Source organism: Oncorhynchus mykiss, chromosome 9 (genome assembly GCF_057628025.1).
Source record: "Oncorhynchus mykiss isolate SJ-2025 chromosome 9, ASM5762802v1, whole genome shotgun sequence".
Taxonomy (NCBI): domain Eukaryota; kingdom Metazoa; phylum Chordata; class Actinopteri; order Salmoniformes; family Salmonidae; genus Oncorhynchus; species Oncorhynchus mykiss.
This window is the reverse complement of record NC_143030.1, coordinates 69,099,855-69,117,886: the sequence shown is the minus strand read 5'-3', so window position 1 is coordinate 69,117,886 and position 18,032 is coordinate 69,099,855. Positions and strand designations below refer to the sequence as shown.

The window sequence follows — 18,032 nt, the reverse complement described above, 5'->3', positions numbered from 1 at the left end:
AATAAAAATAATTTAACTTTTGTCTCTGTGTTATCATAATCATCTGTAAATTTGCAAGTGGCTGAATCTGATTGATTCTGATTTTTTTATTTGCCAATCAGCATTTGCCAATCAACTGTGGGTTGTCCTGGTGCAGCAAAATGCCCCCCAAGGGAGGCCAATCTGGTGTGAAGCCAAATCCAATCAAATCACATCCTGAGCAAACGTCATCATGTCAGGAAAAGGTGTTGATTTCTAGTCTTCTTGTGTTGATGTCTTGCAGGCGCTTAATCTAGCTAATTTGCTTAATCGGCCCTTTTCCAAGCCATGGATGGAGATGGGGATTTAAACTTGAGGTGATGGAGATAGGGATTTGGACTTGAGGTTTTGACATAATTCTCTGTACAGGCCAATGATTATAACGGCAATTCTGATCTAACCATAAATTCATGCCACTGGCCTGAGACGATTGAAGTTCAATATGTAGCCTAGTAGACTCACATTAACTAGCTAGCTAACATAGCTGGTTCATTGTTGCCCATGTAAGGAAGTTAGGGCAGCACAAATTTTAGCTAGGTAGCCTATGAAAGCATAAACTAAAAGCGTGGGTTTGAATCTTGAAGCATGGATTCCGATTGGTCAGACCAGCATTGAATAGACCTTAGCACGAATACTTCCTGTTTGAGTTTCTGCCTATAGGAAGGGAGGAGCAAAATGGAGTCGTGATCAGATTTGCCGAAGGAAGGGTGGGGGAGGGCATTTCGAAAAGTTGAGTAGCAGTGGTCAAATGTTTTACCAGCGCGGGTACTACAGTCAATGTATTGGTAGAACTTCGATAGCGTTTTCCTCAAATTTGCTTTGTTAAAATCCCCAGCTACAATAAATGCGGCCTCTGGATATGTGGTTTCCAGTTCGCATAAAGTCCCGTGTTGTTCTTTGAGGGCTGTCGTGGTATCTGCTTGAGGGGGAATATTGACCACAGTCAATGTGTTGGTAGAACTTCAGTAACGTTTCCTCATTTGCTTTGTTAAAATCCACAGCTACAATAAATGCGGCCTCAGGATCTGTGGTTTCCAGTTTGAATAATGTCAAGTGTAGTTCTTTCAGGGCCATCGTGGTATCGGCTTGAGGGGGAATATACACGGCTGTGACTATAACCAAAGAAAATTATCTTGGGAGGTAATACAGACGGCATTTGATTGTGAGGTATTCTAGGTCGGGTAAACTAAAGGACTTGAGTTTCTGTATGTTATATCAATCACACCATGAGTGGTTAATCATGAAACATACACCCCCGCCTTTCTTCTTCCCAGAGAGTTCTTTATAGCTGTCTGCGCAATGTACTGAGAACCCAGATGGCTGTATGGACGGGGACAGTATATCCCGAGAGAGCCATGTTTCCGTGAAACAGAGTATGTCACAATGCCTGATGTCTCTCTGGAAGGAGATCCTCGCCCTGAGCTCGTCTACTTTATTATCCAGACTGAACATTAGCAAGTAATATACTCGGAAGCGGTGGATGGTGTGCACGTCTCCACAATCGGACTAGAAGTCCACTCCAAATACCTCTTCTCCGCCGGCAGTGTTTTGGAGCAGTTTCTGGAATAAGTTAAATTACCCTGGGGGGTATGAACAAAGGATCCAATTCCGGAAAGTGAGGTACCGCCGTTCTGATATCTAAAAGTTCTTTCCGGCTGCATCTAATAACACACAACATTTTCTGGGCTAATAATGTAAGGAATAACACACACAAAAAAAATACTGCAAAGTTGCTTAGGAGCTAGAAGCAGAGCTGCCATATCTGTCGGCACCATCTGTTCTGTTCTTAGGACACTGTTGTTCAGAGGAGCTAGCCAACAACACAGCTAACACAATAACTTCAAACTGAAGCTGGAAAGACTGTAAACTACCTGCACTTAGTTTCATTTGACCTTTTTTCAGTTGACATCTCTTTGTATATATCCATAAAAATCATGCCAGCTGATTCGTGATTTTGACTGGCTGAGAAATGCTGTCTGCCTCTCTCTCTCGTCCCAACACCCTACCCCTACACGTTGTATGGGACAGTTGGAGATAAAATGTGAATAATGAAACAATGTTGCAAATGTCCAAGAGACAGACAGCAAGGTTTATACAAATCTCTGCTGTTGAAAACCAAATGTTAGTCTAAAAGAAATGTTAAATAATGTCTAGATGCTTTTTGCAGTGCAGATCAAGTTTATACCTTCCCTACCTGGACTGAGGAGACAGTGGATTGCGCAGTCAGATGGAACAGAGTAAATAGGCATTTTAACATCATAGATTTAGCCCGGTGGTAACTTGTGGAATAGACACCGGCTGGAATTCGCTTTAAACCAATCAGCATTCAGGATTAGATCCCGCCGTTGTATAAAGAGCAAATATCAACATAGGTTGTAATATGGCTTTTTTAGTGTCTTGGCTTCCCCAGTGATTTTACACATGTACCGCTACTGGTCAGACACAGGTCACATAATTAGAATCTCTATGGCAACAGTAGCCTGGGCCCAGATCTGTTTGTGCTCTTGTCAACTGAATTGCTCTCATAGCTAAGCCAAACATCATATTTGGCATGACAGTGAGTGGCAGGGAGATGATATAAAAATAGACTGGCACTCAGGCTATGGCCACAGTAGTTAATTGGGCGTCAACCTATGATGACATATCAGGCTCGCCGCCATGTCATAATGGTCGGATGAACTATCACAGGTGAGTTTGTAAGAAATACATTATTGCTATGTTGCTGTTTTCAGGAAAAGACCTCAAAGCCCCTGTGTCAGATACCCTCGCAACCAGAGAAGCAAACTCGTCCACTGAAAGGGAAGCCTCCTCAGATCATGATAGAAACAAAGCCGTCAGTGAACAGCAGATTGCCTGCCATGACAAAGCTTCCGTTCCTACCTGGGGTCGCCTTTAAATTTTATAGAGCCAGCCTGGGTAAAAAGGTAAGCAGAACATATATTTAACAGGATACGGTATAACATTTTTTTAAAGAACATGCATACAATAGAATGGTGCAGTAGAATAGAAGAAGGATCCAGTACAATGATGCAGTAGAATGGAAGAAGGGTCCAGTAGAGTGGTGCAGTAGAATGGATAAGGATCCAGTATAATGGTGCAGTAGAATGGAAGAAGGGTCCAGTAGAATAGAAGAAGGGTCCAGTAGAATAGAAGAAGGGTCCAGTATAATGGTGCAGTAGAATGGAAGAAGGGTCCAATAGAATAGAAGAAGGGTCCAGTACAATGATGCAGTAGAATGGAAGAAGGGTCCAGTAGAGTGGTGCTTTAGAATGGTTGAAGGGTCCAGTAGAGTGGTGCAGTAGAATGGATAAGGATCCAGTATAATGGTGCAGTAGAATGGAAGAAGGATCCAGTATAATGGTGCAGTAGAATTGGAGAAGGGTCCAGTATAATGATGCAGTAGAATAGAAGAAGGGTCCAGTACAATGATGCAGTAGAATGGAAGAAGGGTCCAGTATAATGGTGCAGTAGAATGGAAGAAGGGTCCAATAGAATAGAAGAAGGGTCCAGTACAATGATGCAGTAGAATGGAAGACGGGTCCAGTAGAGTGGTGCTTTAGAATGGTTGAAGGGTCCAGTAGAGTGGTGCAGTAGAATGGATAAGGATCCAGTATAATGGTGCTTTAGAATGGTTGAAGGGTCCAGTAGAGTGGTGCAGTAGAATGGATAAGGATCCAGTATAATGGTGCAGTAGAATTGAAGAAGGGTCCAGTATAATGGTGCAGTAGAATGGAAGAAGGATCCAGTATAATGGTGCAGTACAATGGAAGAAGTATCCAGTATAATGGTGCAGTAGAATGTTTATTTTTTATTTGTTTACATCGTTGTTCCTTCAGTTGTATCAGCCTACATCTGATTTCAACCTCAGTGACCCAAACTGTCACATTATGAGGCCGACGTACAACAGTTTGCATGACCCAAACCTCAATAAATACTACCATCAGAAGGAAATGCATGAGAAGTTAAAGAAGCGAAACTTCATCACTAAAGAGGACAATGTAAGTTTGAAGTTAATATGGTTGTTTCTGAACAGTGTAGTAGAAAACTATAAGCTTTACCGATAGTTAACTCCAGGAGTATTATATCAGGAAACATTTTGATTCTCTCTCTTCTCAAGGTTGTATGCTCATTAAAGGAGTATAACACATACAAACATTACCTGGATACGGTCAAGACTGACCATCATAAAACTTACAGCAAAAAGTTGGTATGTGGGCAGTATGACTGCGTTCTTAAATGTGAACTTCTGTGAAGATCACACATGTTATTTTCACGAGAAAATGTGAAATGATCATTCATCACTCTAAAATCAATGTTACTCTAACATGTATTTTATTACGTAGATAAGTGTTTAAAATGTACAAAAATTGTATTTATCCTATTTAAGAAGGAACAGATACTGAGAATGGTTCAGTTGCAAGAGGAAGGCCATATACCTAAGGATGTTACCCTGGAAGATATGATAGAGTACTTAATGAATAAAGGAGCACAGAACCTGAAGCATCTGCAGTCAACCATTGGTTCCAGGTAGGCAAGAAGTGCATGAGGTAATAAAGTAGAGTTATATAGGCCTACTCTGTGTTGGCAATGTCATGACTCCTCTGTTTAATGTATTGATAGGGACAGGGGACAGAAATATGGCCTGCAAACTGCGTTGTATGACCAAGAAAGAGAGTTTAAAGAGGATTGGGTTTCTATGGAGCGTTCCAGGCTGAAACTCATTGAAAAGGATGTGAGGCACGATGTGAACAAGGCCAAGTATATGAAAGAGGCCAAAGAAAAGCGCATCAGAAAGGTACAAATGTCACACTTTCATCATACTTCACAAAACTACCCACAATTATTTTCAAGTTTGAATAAATCATGAAAATTAAGAAATAATTTTACATCAACTTTTGTGGATGCTAAATTGCTATTTTTGGACTCTTATGTTCTTCACAGAAAATGTGCATTATGGAACAAAAACAGGCTATTCGGTTGAGGATAATGGAAGAGGAATTGAAAAACCTCCAGGAGTTTGAGAGGTTGAGAGAGGCCTCTATCAAACCAAATAAGCTGCTGGAAGAAATATTTAAAAAACCAGGTAAGATTTATTTTGAATTCATCACACAGTTAAGCAATGTTTAAATGACTATGCCAAATGCAACCTAATAGGAGCAGTTGAATGTGTTGTGCTGTATATCATCTCATATTTTGTATTTTTTTTAAACTATTATAGCATCTGCTCAGCCTGCTCTCAAACCTGCTCACTCCAAAACTGTAAAGAAAACAGTTTCTCTGTCAGGTAAGAACATTTCCTTACTAAAGAACCATAATTTCATTACGAAATATCTTTCAGAGTATGTTCATAGCCAGTGAATGCTAAATTTAGTCACATTTTTTTAAATGTGTGTGTGTTATTAATAGGGAAATCTAAGGAAAAGCCAGCCATGCTACAGAGGAGACCAGGCCTTGCACCACTCCAGAGGAGACCATGCCTGGATGGTCTGGCACCGCTGAAGGGTTTCCAAGAACCTGTTTTGAGGATCTTCAAAGCCATCGAGGGACAAAGCATCCCAGACAGAGCTCAGCTGAGATCTGTCATCCTCGACCACTTAGGCTCCAAGCTTGTCAGGAAGCAACTGGCGGAGTCAATCAGGGATGAGGTCAAACTGACGATTCCAGGGTCTACACCAGCGGCACAAAGGGCTCTGAGTGCCAGAATCGCTTACGATGTGTTGAAGTGCGTCTCTCGAGCGGCCAATCCTAGCAATGAACCTGCCTGCAGACTCCGTGGGGGAAACACAATCAAACCCAATGCTCAAGCAGATGATCCAGAACCAGAGGAGTGGATGGCCAACGGAGAAGACATAAATACCTATGTGACAACGTTGATCACTGACGTTCTGGAGGAAGTCCAGGAGCAGGTTATCGTAATGATCCGAGAAGACTACCCTACCCAATTCAGAGTTGTCTCTGCAAAGGCCAGCCAAACAGCCATTGATGTGGTAAGCAATGTTTTGGAAGACATTAGACACTTATTAAATGAGGAAAACATTGAAAAGCTTGCACTAGACTGTGATGCTGAAGAAGGCACCTCAGGCATATCAAACAGTCAGCCACCTGCATTAAAAAAGGCAGACCCTGAGAACCGCCCAGATTCCTTTTCAAAACTAGAAGGTGTCGCCTGTGACCTTATTAGCACTGCATATGACAGCCTCCTATTTGAGCTGGCTTTTCCTGAGCTTCAGGTTGAAAGAGATGAACAACCAAGCAACTCAAGGGCTATCAGAAGTGACATACAAATCTCTTTTGAAGAAAAAGCTCCTTCCCTGACTCTGGAAATACTTCCCTCAGAGCCAGTGAACTCATCTTTATCCAACTCTCCCAGTTATGGAATGATGTTTTCATCTGACACTTCAGAGGTTGCAGAAAACAACAGTAAGACAAGCAGCTCAGTGGCCTCCGCAGCTGCATCAACCTCGCCCCAGGAGACGGATACCACAACCACTGTAGAATGCAAAGAAGAAAGAGTAGAGAATGGTAACACCAGTGAAACAGACAACACCCTTTCTGTCCCCTCAGTCAATACTGAAGAAGTTGTTTCAAAGCCTACTCTCTTGCACAAGGTGAAGAGAGAAAATGCAGCCACCAGAAGCACTTCTCTTCCCAACCTGTATGGACTTGTTGTGGATGCAGTTATGGACCACTTCAGCACAGAACCCTTCAAAGACAGTCTGGCCCAATCAGTGAAGAATGAGGTGAGACGTACCCTTTCTATGCCTGACTGTGGATTGTTGAACACTCAAATTGATAATTACTTTGAGAGGAAAATGCTAGAGGATATGCTGAAGGAAGTATCCCGACAGTGCGCAGGAACAAGCTCTAGCACCATGGTGGAAGAGGCTACAGATGAAGAAGAGATCTACAGACTAGAATCTGCTGCAGCACAACTGATACAGAAAGTTTTCCAGGAGGTCAAGACACATTTTGTGTTCAAGATCAAGAAGGGTTCTCCCAAGAGATGTCTATCCCCAAAAGTAAGTCAATATATTAATATGTTATATGTACTGTGTAATGTGTAATGTTGTATGCAACATTTATATGTGCTGTGTGATGCCATGACACTTTTCCTACAAGGGAGGTCATGTACACTGAGTATACTAAGAATTAGGTACACCTTTCTAATCTAATATTGAGTGGTGTCGAAAGCATTCCACAGGAATGCTGGCCCATGTTGACTCCAATGCTACCCACAGTTGTGTCAAGTTGGTTGGATGTCCATTGGGTTGTGGACGATTCTTAGAACTGTTGAGCGTGAAAAACCTAGAAGCGTTGCAGTTCTTGACATAAACCGGTGTGCCTGGCACCTACTACTATACCCCGTTCAAAGGCAATTAAATGTTTTGTCTTGCCCATTCACCATCTAAATGGCACATACAATGGTCCCAGTGCTTAAAAATGCTTCTTTAACCTGTCTCCTCCCCTTCATCTACACTGATTTGAAGTGGAATTAACAGGAGATATCCATTTTTTTATTTTTTTATTTATTTTACCTTTATTTAACCAGGTAGGCAAGTTGAGAACAAGTTCTCATTTACAATTGCGACCTGGCCAAGATAAAGCAAAGCAGTTCGACAGATACAACGACACATGGAGTAAAACAAACATACAGTCAATAATACAGTATAAACAAGTCTATATACAATGTGAGCAAATGAGGTGAGAAGGGAGGTAAAGGCAAAAAAGGCCATGGTGGCAAGGTAAATACAATATAGCAAGTAAAACACTGGAATGGTAGTTTTGCAATGGAAGAATGTGCAAAGTAGAAATAAAAATAATGGGGTGCAAAGGAGCAAAATAAATAAATAAATTAAATACAGTTGGGAAGGAGGTAGTTGTTTGGGCTAAATTATAGGTGGGCTATGTACAGGTGCAGTAATCTGTGAGCTGCTCTGACAGTTGGTGCTTAAAGCTAGTGAGGGAGATAAGTGTTTCCAGTTTCAGAGATTTTTGTAGTTCGTTCCAGTCATTGGCAGCAGAGAACTGGAAAGAGGCGGCCAAAGAAAGAATTGGTTTTGGGGGTGACTAGAGAGATATACCTGCTGGAGCGTGTGCTACAGGTGGGAGATGCTATGGTGACCAGCGAGCTGAGATAAGGGGGGACTTTACCTAGCAGGGTCTTGTAGATGACATGGAGCCAGTGGGTTTGGCGACGAGTATGAAGCGAGGGCCAGCCAACGAGAGCGTACAGGTCGCAATGGTGGGTAGTATATGGGGCTTTGGTGACAAAACGGATTGCACTGTGATAGACTGCATCCAATTTGTTGAGTAGGGTATTGGAGGCTATTTTGTAAATGACATCGCCATAAGGGATCATAGCTTTCACCTGGATTCACCTGGTCAGTCTATATCATAGAAAGAGCAGGTGTTAATGTATTTGTGTTGATGTTTAATCTGTGTTGATGGCAAACTGATTGACTGTTGATGTGATTGTTGATGGGGATGCTTCTATTTGCAACACCAAGATAAATTCCTAGTATCATTTGTTCAGTGGGGGAAAAAGTACCCAATTGTCATATTTGAGTAAAAGTAAAGATACCTTAATAGAAAATGACTCAAGTAAAAATGAGTCATCCAGTAAGATACTACTTAAGTAAAAGTCTAAAAGTATTTTGTTTAAAATATTTCTAAGAATCAAAAGTAAAAGTATAAATCATTTAAAATTCCTTATATTAAGAAAACCAGACAGCACCATTTTTTTGTAATTAAAATTTTCAGATAGCCAGGAGCACACTCCAACACTCAGACATAATTTACAAATGAAGCATGTGTATTTAGTGAGTCTACCAGGGATGTTCTCTTGATAAATGTGTGAATTGGACTATTTTCCTGTCCTGCTAAGCAATCAAAATGTAAAGAGTACTTTTGGATGACAGGGAAAATGTATGGAGTAAAACATACTTTATTTTCATGAGGAATGTAGTGAAGTAAAAGTAAAAGTAGTCAAAATATGTCAAATGTAAAGTACAGATACCCAAATAAACTACTGAAGTAGTACTTTAAAGTATTTTTACTTAAGTACTTTACACCACTGCATTTGTTGCATGGCGATAAAGTATTCTGATTCTATCTCCAAAGGTAAGCCGAACAGCCATCAATGCTGTGAGCAGTCTTCTGGGTGACATGGAGACAACTGTGATGGCCAGTGTTCCATGTTCTTGTACTACCTCCAGAGCAGATATGGAAGGAATGCTCTCTGAGGCAACAGGCGAGCACCCAGCGAAATCAATGGCCTCTGCAAAAGTTGAGTTGATCGCTGATGATTTAGTGGAAGATGCCATCGATATGTGCAGTGAAATGATTTTAGACGACCAGCCACTAGCTCTACTACATGGCGATCCTGAAGAAGGTCCATCACATGTTGTTGTTCCTGGACCAATTCAGAGCAGCCTGTCTGGATGTGATGAATGCCACACAAAATCACAGGTCCCTGCAGTAAAGATTGAAGACCATGAGGTAAAGCCAATTTTGATTCAAGACACAGCGCTCATATCTCCAGGCGAGAAGAATACGGATGAAAAAAGAGTAATTAGAGTAAGTTATGTCTTTGACTCATCCCCTAGAAGGAAAGCTCACAAGGCCACCAGAAGCACCTCTTTCCCTAACCTCTATGTCACCCTTGTGGATGGAGTTCTGGACCAAATTAGCACAGAACCTTTCAAAGAAATACTGGCCCAATCTGTGAGGAATGAGGTAAGACGTTCTGTCTCTTTGCCTCAATTTGGATCGGTGAACCTCAAAAGTGAGGACTGCTCAGAGAAAGAAATGATTGAGGATATGTTGAAAAGTGTATCCAGAAAACTCAGTAAAGACCAGGCCTGTCAGCTGACCGGGAAAGCCAGTGAGACCATGAATGCCAATGTAGATGCCATTTCACTTACCCCCAAACTACAGTCTACTGCCAAAGACCTAATCATCAAAGTTCTGGAGCAGGTCAAGACTATAATAATCAATATGATTAGACAAGATTCTCCCAACAGGGCGATTTCCTCCAAGGCAAGCCAGACTGCCATCAATGCTGTCAGTGACATTTTGGGTGCTATGGGAACCTCTCTCATGGCAAGCAACACACCATTTGTTCCTGATGTGGCTGGACTCCAGCCTGACCTAGATGATGTAGCATCTTACTCAACTGAAGCTTTTGAGGCATATCCAGGGATCTGGATGTCATCCCAGAAGATAAAATATATTGCCTCAGGCCTCATGGACACTGTCTGTGATGACCTACTGGATGAGGATGGTTTCCTCAGACGGAGCGCTGGTGCAATATCCTCACAGGAAGACCTTGATCTTCAGAAGTTAATTACTTCAAAACCAGCATCCCCAGTCAATTGCATGCCTGTCAAAAGATGCCTGTCAATGTCCTACCTTGATGCTTTGAAGAATCCTGAAGACATTGAAAATGCTACTCACCTCAGTAGAAGCCTTGACTCTCTCTCCGTAATTGGTGTGCCTACTTCAACCTCAAAGGAAGTTTCATACGGCACAGAATTGAAACTGACACAGTTGCAAAAAGATGTCTCTGCATCATCCTCACTTTATGCCATGAGCAACTGTTGGAGCTCATTGGAGTTTACCTCCACTGGATCTGATATCCCTATCGACGAAGAGGCCCAAAGGATTTCCTCCACAGACGAAGAAGACAGTCTGTCCAAATCCCTCCTGACCTCTTCCAAATCAGTCTTCAATGTCTCTGGCCTCGTCCCTACTCCTCCAGAGGGAAAGCCAAAGGTGAGGCTGCCATGGCGCCCAGTGCTTCGCCGTAGAAAGGTTCCAGAGCAGCCCCCCAACAAGATGCACATTTACACAGTTCACAGGGATGCTTTTCATTTCCCAACTGAGACAATGCAATCGACCAGTCCATCATCACCCGAGGGAGACTTCTCAACTCCAGAGTCCCAGAGGCCAAGGTAATACTGTCTTTCTCATAGTCCTAATCTGAAAAGCTTTTTAGCACCTAGCCCACTGTTGTTATTTGAACAGCCTTGATTCTAAATGTTTCTATTTTTGTAGAGCTTTGAGAACTCTGTTATGAAAAGTGCTGCACAAATTAAATGTATTTTTTATTCATTAAGAGCGGTGGACAGCTCAGACAAGGAGTCTATCTTTAATATAGACTCATCCAAAAGACTCGTCGCAGAGATAATGCTGTCTGTTCGGGAGGACGTTGTTGAGGCAAAGCAGAGCGAATTGGCCGCAAATCTGGCTGTGCTGTCATCTGACAATGTGATGCTCAACACTTTGGCTCAGAGTGGGACACCCCGCACCGATTCCTGAACTGCCTCCAACACCTCTCCTCACAGCGAGAGTGATAACTGAAGAGAGATTCACATGTTTACTTGGACATACATGATAGAAGCATTTGCTTACATTATTTTGAATCGCATTGAGCTATTAAAGAATGCATTTATTTTCTAAAAAAGACAAAAGCATTTATTTACACTATGTAGTTTTTCTTAGATGTTAGTGTTAAGTTAGGAACATTAAATTGAAAGTTAGGAGAGAGTAATTATACATCTTTGCTCTGAATGGTGACATTGTTTAAACAGTCTCACAATTTGACAATAAAATATTAATACACTTTTTTTTTTTACACTGTGACTTTTATGGTTCTGAAGGGAGGAGAGGACAAAGCTGGATGCACTTAGGAGTCACAAGCGCCCCAGTAATCCTTATTAACTTTACATTCCTGACATTTTTCCTGCCTGTAAGCAGTCTCTCTTAACAGCATTGTATGACCTATTGTTCTGTTGACACAGAAACGTTTCACTAATCAGTACAACTTACTCTGCATTCCAGTTATTATACCTCAGATTGTTGAATTTATGCATCAAGAGTGTTGTGGTATTTTATTCCCTGTTTATTCTGGCAAGATTTGATCATTATTGCTCAGATTGTCAGAATATTTTAATACTGAATAGCCTCATTAGAATAGAGCTGCAACTATTTGAGTGTAAATCCCAGAATCATTAGGACTACTTTGGGACATATTGAGTCGAGATTGGCCTAAATGCAATGGGTCAGGTGGTATTTTAAGATGGCTATTCACTTATTAGCACAGTTTTCACGTGACACTGTAATCACCAATGATTTATATATAAGCTACACTAGATGACCAATAAGACATCCCTCACAATTGTACAAAATATTTTGGATGCAATAGAAATTAATTTATTAATGACTACATTTGTTTGTGACACGTTTATCATATTACAGACACCTTAACCTTAATGCATACTTTTAAATTATATTATGTGAGCTAAACATACAAAACAATTTTTTCCCTGAAGTATAATTTTTTTTAGAGATTACTGAAATCTATGTCCCCACTACAGAATACTTAAATACATGTCATTTTGTTGTTGAAACATTTAATTGAAATACTGTAGAATTCCATTCATTCCTATGGAGGAATGCTTCTACTGGGGAGTACCAATATGGCCGACCGGTGTTTTCAACGCCTCTCAATAGCCAATACATAGCATAGCCAATACATAGCATTACCAATCCAGGGTGTATATACATCACTGCTAATTACCCAATTTTAATAAAAGCTAGTAACATTCTCAACACTCCAGCAGTTTCACTAGACTTCTTACAGTACCCTATAAGAAGTACATCTACTGTACATAACATAGTAGATATTTAGTGCCGATTTTAGCATGTAAATCTCTTGGTGGGGCAAACTCCCCAATTGTTTTGTTGTTGATGCATGCATGCAAAGCTAAACAACACATAAATTGCACTATAACAGTGACAAAAGGCACCCACAAGCTGTTAGGGCCTGCATAAAGCTGTCCCAACAGCAGAGCCTTCTTTTCACCACCATGGCGTTAATCCTTACCACCACAACACCTGACTATCAGCGGGGCCTTGTCTGGCAGCGAAACAGTTCATTCAGCCTCATTTACTGCCTTTAAAAAAAACATAGCAGATATCTAATCAAACTTTATTTGTCACATTCACTGAATACATGGCTGACTTGCTTAAACGAATGTGGTTTCTACTGACAATTGAGATGCACAAAATATGGCATAAGGGACCGATGAGCAGATAAGAGGCAATCCGTAATTTTGAGAAGACAGTAATGAGCAATTTAAGGTGGAAATAGTCAATATAACTATTTGTTCAGCATTTTTTAAATGTACAGCAACAGAATTCAAAACATAGGCTGTTCTTACTGTATTCTCCCTGTACACCAAGTCAGAATCATAGGATAAATAATGGGGGCATATAAGCAGTCAATGAAAGCTCTTACAATATTCGATGATGACATTTCTCTAAAACAGGCATTAAGCTACAGTTGAAGTCAAAAGTTTACATACACCTTAGCCAAATACATTTAAACTCAGTTTTTCATATTTCCTGACATGTAAGTAATACATTCCCTGTCTTAGGTCAGTTAGGATCACCACTTTATTTTAAGAATGTGAAATGTCAGAATACTAGTAGAGAGAATTATTTATTTCAGATTTGATTTCTTTCATCACATTCCCATTGCCTTTAAATTGTTTAACCTGGGTCAAACATTTCGGGTAGCCTTCCACAAGCTTCCCACAATAAATTGGGTGAATTTTGGCCCGTTTATCCTGACAGAGCTGGTATAACTGAGTCAGGTTTGTATGCCTCCTTGCTCACACACTCCTTTTCAGTTCTGCCCACAAATTCTCCATGGGATTGAGATCAGGGCTTTGTGATGGCCACTCTAATACCTTGACTTTGTTGTCCTTAAGCCATTTTGCCACAACTTTGGAAGTATGCTCGAGGTCATTGTCCATTTGGAAGACCCATTTGTGACCAAGCTTTAACTTCCAGACTGATGTCTTGAGTTGTTGCTTCAATATATCCACATAATTGTTCTTCCTCATGATGCCATCTATTTCCCTCTTGCAGCAAAGCATCCCCACAACATGATGCTGCAACCCCCATGCTTCACAGTTGGGATGGTGTTCTTCGGCTTGCAAGCCTCCCCCTTTTTCCTCCAAACATAATGATGGTCATTATAGCCAAACAGTTCTATTTTTGTTTCATCAGACCAGAGGATATTTCTCCAAAATGTACGATCTTTGTCCCCATGCGCAGTTGCAAACCGTAGTCTGGCTTTTTTCATGGCGTTTTTTTGAGCAGTGGCTTTTTCCTTGCCGAGTGGCCATTCAGGTTATGTCGATATAGGACTCGTTTTTACTGTGAATATAGATACTTTTGTTCCTGTTTCCTCCATCATCTTCACAAGGTCCTTTTCTGTTGTTCTGGGATTGATTTGCACTTTTCGCCCCAAAGGTCGTTCATCTCTAGGAGACAGAACGCGTCTCCTTCCTGAGCGGTATGACGGCTGCGTTGTCCCATGGTGTTTATACTTGCGTACTATTGTTTGCACAGATGAACGTGGTACCTTCAGGCGTTTGGAAATTGCTCCCAATGATTAACCAGACTTGTGGAGGTCTTCCATTTTTTTTCTGAGGTCTTGGCTGCTTTCTTTGGATTTTCCCATGATGTCAAGCAAAGAGGCACTGAGTTTGAAGGTAGGCCTTGAAATACATCAACAGGTACACCTCCAATTGACTCAAATTATGTCAATTAGCCTATCAGAAGCTTCTAAAGTCATGACATAATTTTCTGTAATTTTCCAAGCTGTTTAAAGACACAGTCAAGTGTACGTTAACTTCTGACCCACTGGAATTGTGATACAGTGAATTATAAGTGAAATCATTTGTCTGTAAACAATTGTTGGAAAAATTACTTGTGTCATGCATGAAGTAGATGTCCTCACTGACTTGCCAAAACTATAGTTTGTTAACTATAGTTGAAAAACACGTTTTAATGACTCCAACCTAAGTGTTTGTAAACTTACGACTTCAACTGTACATGTGCACCACCAAGTCAGTAGGCTAAGTTACAGTAGGCTAAGTTATGAAGGGGAAAGGGACCAAATTAATATGGTGAGGCACATGGGCTACTAACAGCTTACTACACAACATAAACTTAGTATCACTTTCTTAGCTACAGTACACTTTCTTAGTTACAGACCTCACCCATTATAACTAGCATTTCCAGAGATACAACCTCTCTTATCATCCCTCAGTGCCTGGGCTTACCTCAGCTGTACCCGCACCCCACCATACCCCTGTCTGCACATTCTGCCGTGAATCTATTCTACCACGCTCAGAAATCTGCTCCTTTTATTCTTTGTCCCCACACTCTAGGCGACCAGTTTTAATAGCCTTTAGCCATACCCTCATCCTACTCCTCTGTTCCTTGGGTGATGTGGAGGTAAACCCAGGCCCTGCGTGTCCCCAGGCACCCTCATTTGTTGACTTCTGTGATCGAAAAAGCCTTGGTTTCATGCATGTTAACATCAGAAGCTTCGTTCTGCTAGGTGACCTAAACTGGGATATGCTTAACACCCCGGCAGTCCTACAATCTAAGCTAGATGCCCTCAATCTCACACAAATCATCAAGGAACCCACCAGGTACAACCCTAAAACCGTAAACATCGGCACCCTCATAGACATTATCCTGACCAACTTGCCCTCCAAATACACCTCTGCTGTTTTCAATCAGGATCTCAGCGATTACTGCCTCATTGCCTGTATCCACTATGGGTCCGCGGTCAAACGACCACCCCTCATCACTGTCAAACACTCCCTAAAACACAGGCCTTTCTATTCGACCTGGCCCGGGTATCCTGGAAAGATATTGACCTCATCCCGTCAGTCGAGGATGCCTGGTCATTCTTTAAAAGTAATTTCCTCACCATCTTAGATGAGCATGCCCCGTTCAAAAATATATATGCAGAACTAAGAACAGATATAGCCCTTGGTTCACTCCAGACATGACTGCCCTTGACCAGCACAAAAACATCCTGTGGCAGACTGCAATAGCATCGAATAGTCCCCGCGATATGCAACTGTTCAGGGAAGTCAGGAACCAATACACGCAGTCAGTCAGGAAAGCAGAGGCTAGCTTTTTCAAGCAGAAATTTGCATCCTGTAGCTCCAAAAAGGTTTGGGACACTGTAAAGTCCATGGAGAACAAGAGCACCTCCTCCCAGCTGCCTACTGCACTGAGGCTAGGTAACACGGTCACCACTGATAAATCCATGATAATTGAAATTTCAATAAGCATTTCTCAACGGCTGGCCATGCCTTCCTCTTGGCAACTCCAACCCCGGCCAACACCCCCCTCCCCCGCAGCTACTCGCCTAAGCCTCCCCAGCTTCTCCTTCACCCAAATCCAGATAGCAGATGTTCTGAAAGAGCTGCAAAACCTGGCCCAGTACAAATCAGCTGGGCTAGACAATCTGGATCCTCTCTTTCTAAAACTATCCGCCGCCTTTGTTGCAACCCCTATTACCAGCCTGTTCAACCTCTCTTTCATATCGTCCGAGATCCCTAAAGATTGGAAAGTTGCCGCGCTCATCCCCCTCTTCAAAGGGGGTGACATCCTAGATCCAAACTGTTACAGACCTATATCCATCCTGCCCTGCCTATCTAAAGTCTTCGAAAGCCAAGTTAATAAACAGATCACTGACCATTTCGAATCCCACCGTACCTTCTCCGCTGTGCAATCGGGTTCCGAGTCAGTCACGGGTGCACCTCAGCCACGCTCAAGGTACCGAGTCAAGGTACTGAGTCTATGCTAGGTAAAGCTCCGCCTTGTCTCAGTTCACTGGTCACGATAACAACACCCACCCGTAGCACACGTTCCAGCAGGTATATCTCACTGATCATCCCCGAAGCCAACACCTCATTTGGCTGCCTTTCCTTCCAGCTCTCTGCTGCCAGTGACTGGAACGAATTGCAAAAATCGCTGAAGTTGGAGACTTTAATTTCCCTCACCAACTTTAAACATCAGCTGTCTGAGCAGCTAACCAATCGCTGCAGCTGTACATAGTCCATCTGTAAATAGCCCACCCAAGCTACCAACCTCATCCCCATACTGTTTTGATTTACTTTTCTGCTCTTTTGCACACCAGTATCTCTACTTGCACATCATCATCTGCTCATTTATCACTCCAGTGTTAATCTGCTAAATTGTAATTATTCGCTCCTATGGCCTATTTATTGCCTACCTCCTCATGCCTTTTGCACACACTGTATATAGACTTTCTTTATTTCTACTGTGTCATTGACTTGTTTATTGTGTTATTGGCTTGTTTATTGTTTATTCCATGTGTAACTCTGTGTTGTTGTCTGTGTCACACTGCTTTGCTTTATCTTGGCCAGGTCGCAGTTGTAAATGAGAACTTGTTCTCAACTAGCCTACTTGGTTAAATAAAGGTGAAATTAAATGAAAATAAATAAAAATCTCCCTGGTATTTTACATAATTTATGCACCAGTATACAAGACATTTTTGGACTCACCGTTGTGCTGTGCTCACTTGAACAGGAAGGTGGCGCGGCGGTCCTTGCTTGCAAATTTTGTCATGAAACTTTGTCATCAAAGTCTGTCATTCTCTGAATGTATGGTGCTTTCAAGACAACTGAGAATTCAGAAAAAAACAATGTTTAATCATGACCTCAGGTCGGACCTCTAGAAAGAGGTTCCTGACTTGGAATTTCGAATTGGATGACCGCTCAAAACGTATTTTCCTAGTTGGAGCTTGTTCTTTTCAGAGTTCCCAGTTGTCTTGAACTCACTGAAATATGAGATTTCCCAGTTCTGAGTTTCCAGTTGTTTTGAACTCAGCAGAGGTCACACCAATATATTCAACCTTTTCTGGCCCATGGTGTTGCGTGTGAATGTTTATCCTTTTAAGCTTGGAAAAGGAGACCACACACCCTCTCCACCGAATAGCAGGGGAAGCAAAATAATGCTTGCTTTGCAACTCTTGCAGTTAGCCACTGATTCCTTCCAAACCGCTCATGTTGAATTTGTGATTTCCAACTTGTTGTGTAATGTCCAATGGCCGATGAGCACTGATATACGTTTTATCTATAATTTCTCTTCATATCACAAAGATTGAAAAGGAT

At 41.7% G+C, this 18,032-nt stretch overlaps 1 protein-coding gene across 2 annotated transcripts; it reads left to right on the top strand.

Moving 5' to 3' along the window:
- The first annotated feature begins 4,423 nt into the window (after window positions 1-4,423).
- On the top strand, window positions 4,424-11,489 carry LOC110532644 (uncharacterized). 2 transcript variants are annotated; one of them, XM_090185174.1, is made up of 6 exons: window positions 4,424-4,545; window positions 4,639-4,813; window positions 4,960-5,101; window positions 5,237-5,302; window positions 5,425-7,037; window positions 9,139-10,974. In XM_090185174.1, exons 1-6 carry the CDS (start codon window positions 4,424-4,426, stop codon window positions 10,972-10,974), a joined length of 3,954 nt encoding a protein of 1,317 aa, XP_090041300.1. The 2 variants fall into 2 exon arrangements, with proteins under 2 accessions (XP_090041300.1, XP_090041299.1); XM_090185173.1 differs by lacking the exons at window positions 4,424-4,545; window positions 4,639-4,813; window positions 4,960-5,101; window positions 5,237-5,302 and adding an exon at window positions 11,136-11,489 and having other exon boundaries at window positions 6,635-10,970.
- Window positions 11,490-18,032: the final 6,543 nt, after the last annotated feature.

Excerpts from the sequence above, each read along its gene's own strand:
- LOC110532644 (XM_090185174.1), top strand. The coding sequence starts at position 4,424 with ATGGTTCAGTTGCAAGAGGAAGGCCATATACCTAAGGATGTTACCCTG. Across the intron at positions 4,814-4,959 it reads AAGAAAAGCGCATCAGAAAG|AAAATGTGCATTATGGAACA; the intron begins GTACAAATGTCA and ends TGTTCTTCACAG. Across the intron at positions 7,038-9,138 it reads AGAGATGTCTATCCCCAAAA|GTAAGCCGAACAGCCATCAA; the intron begins GTAAGTCAATAT and ends CTATCTCCAAAG.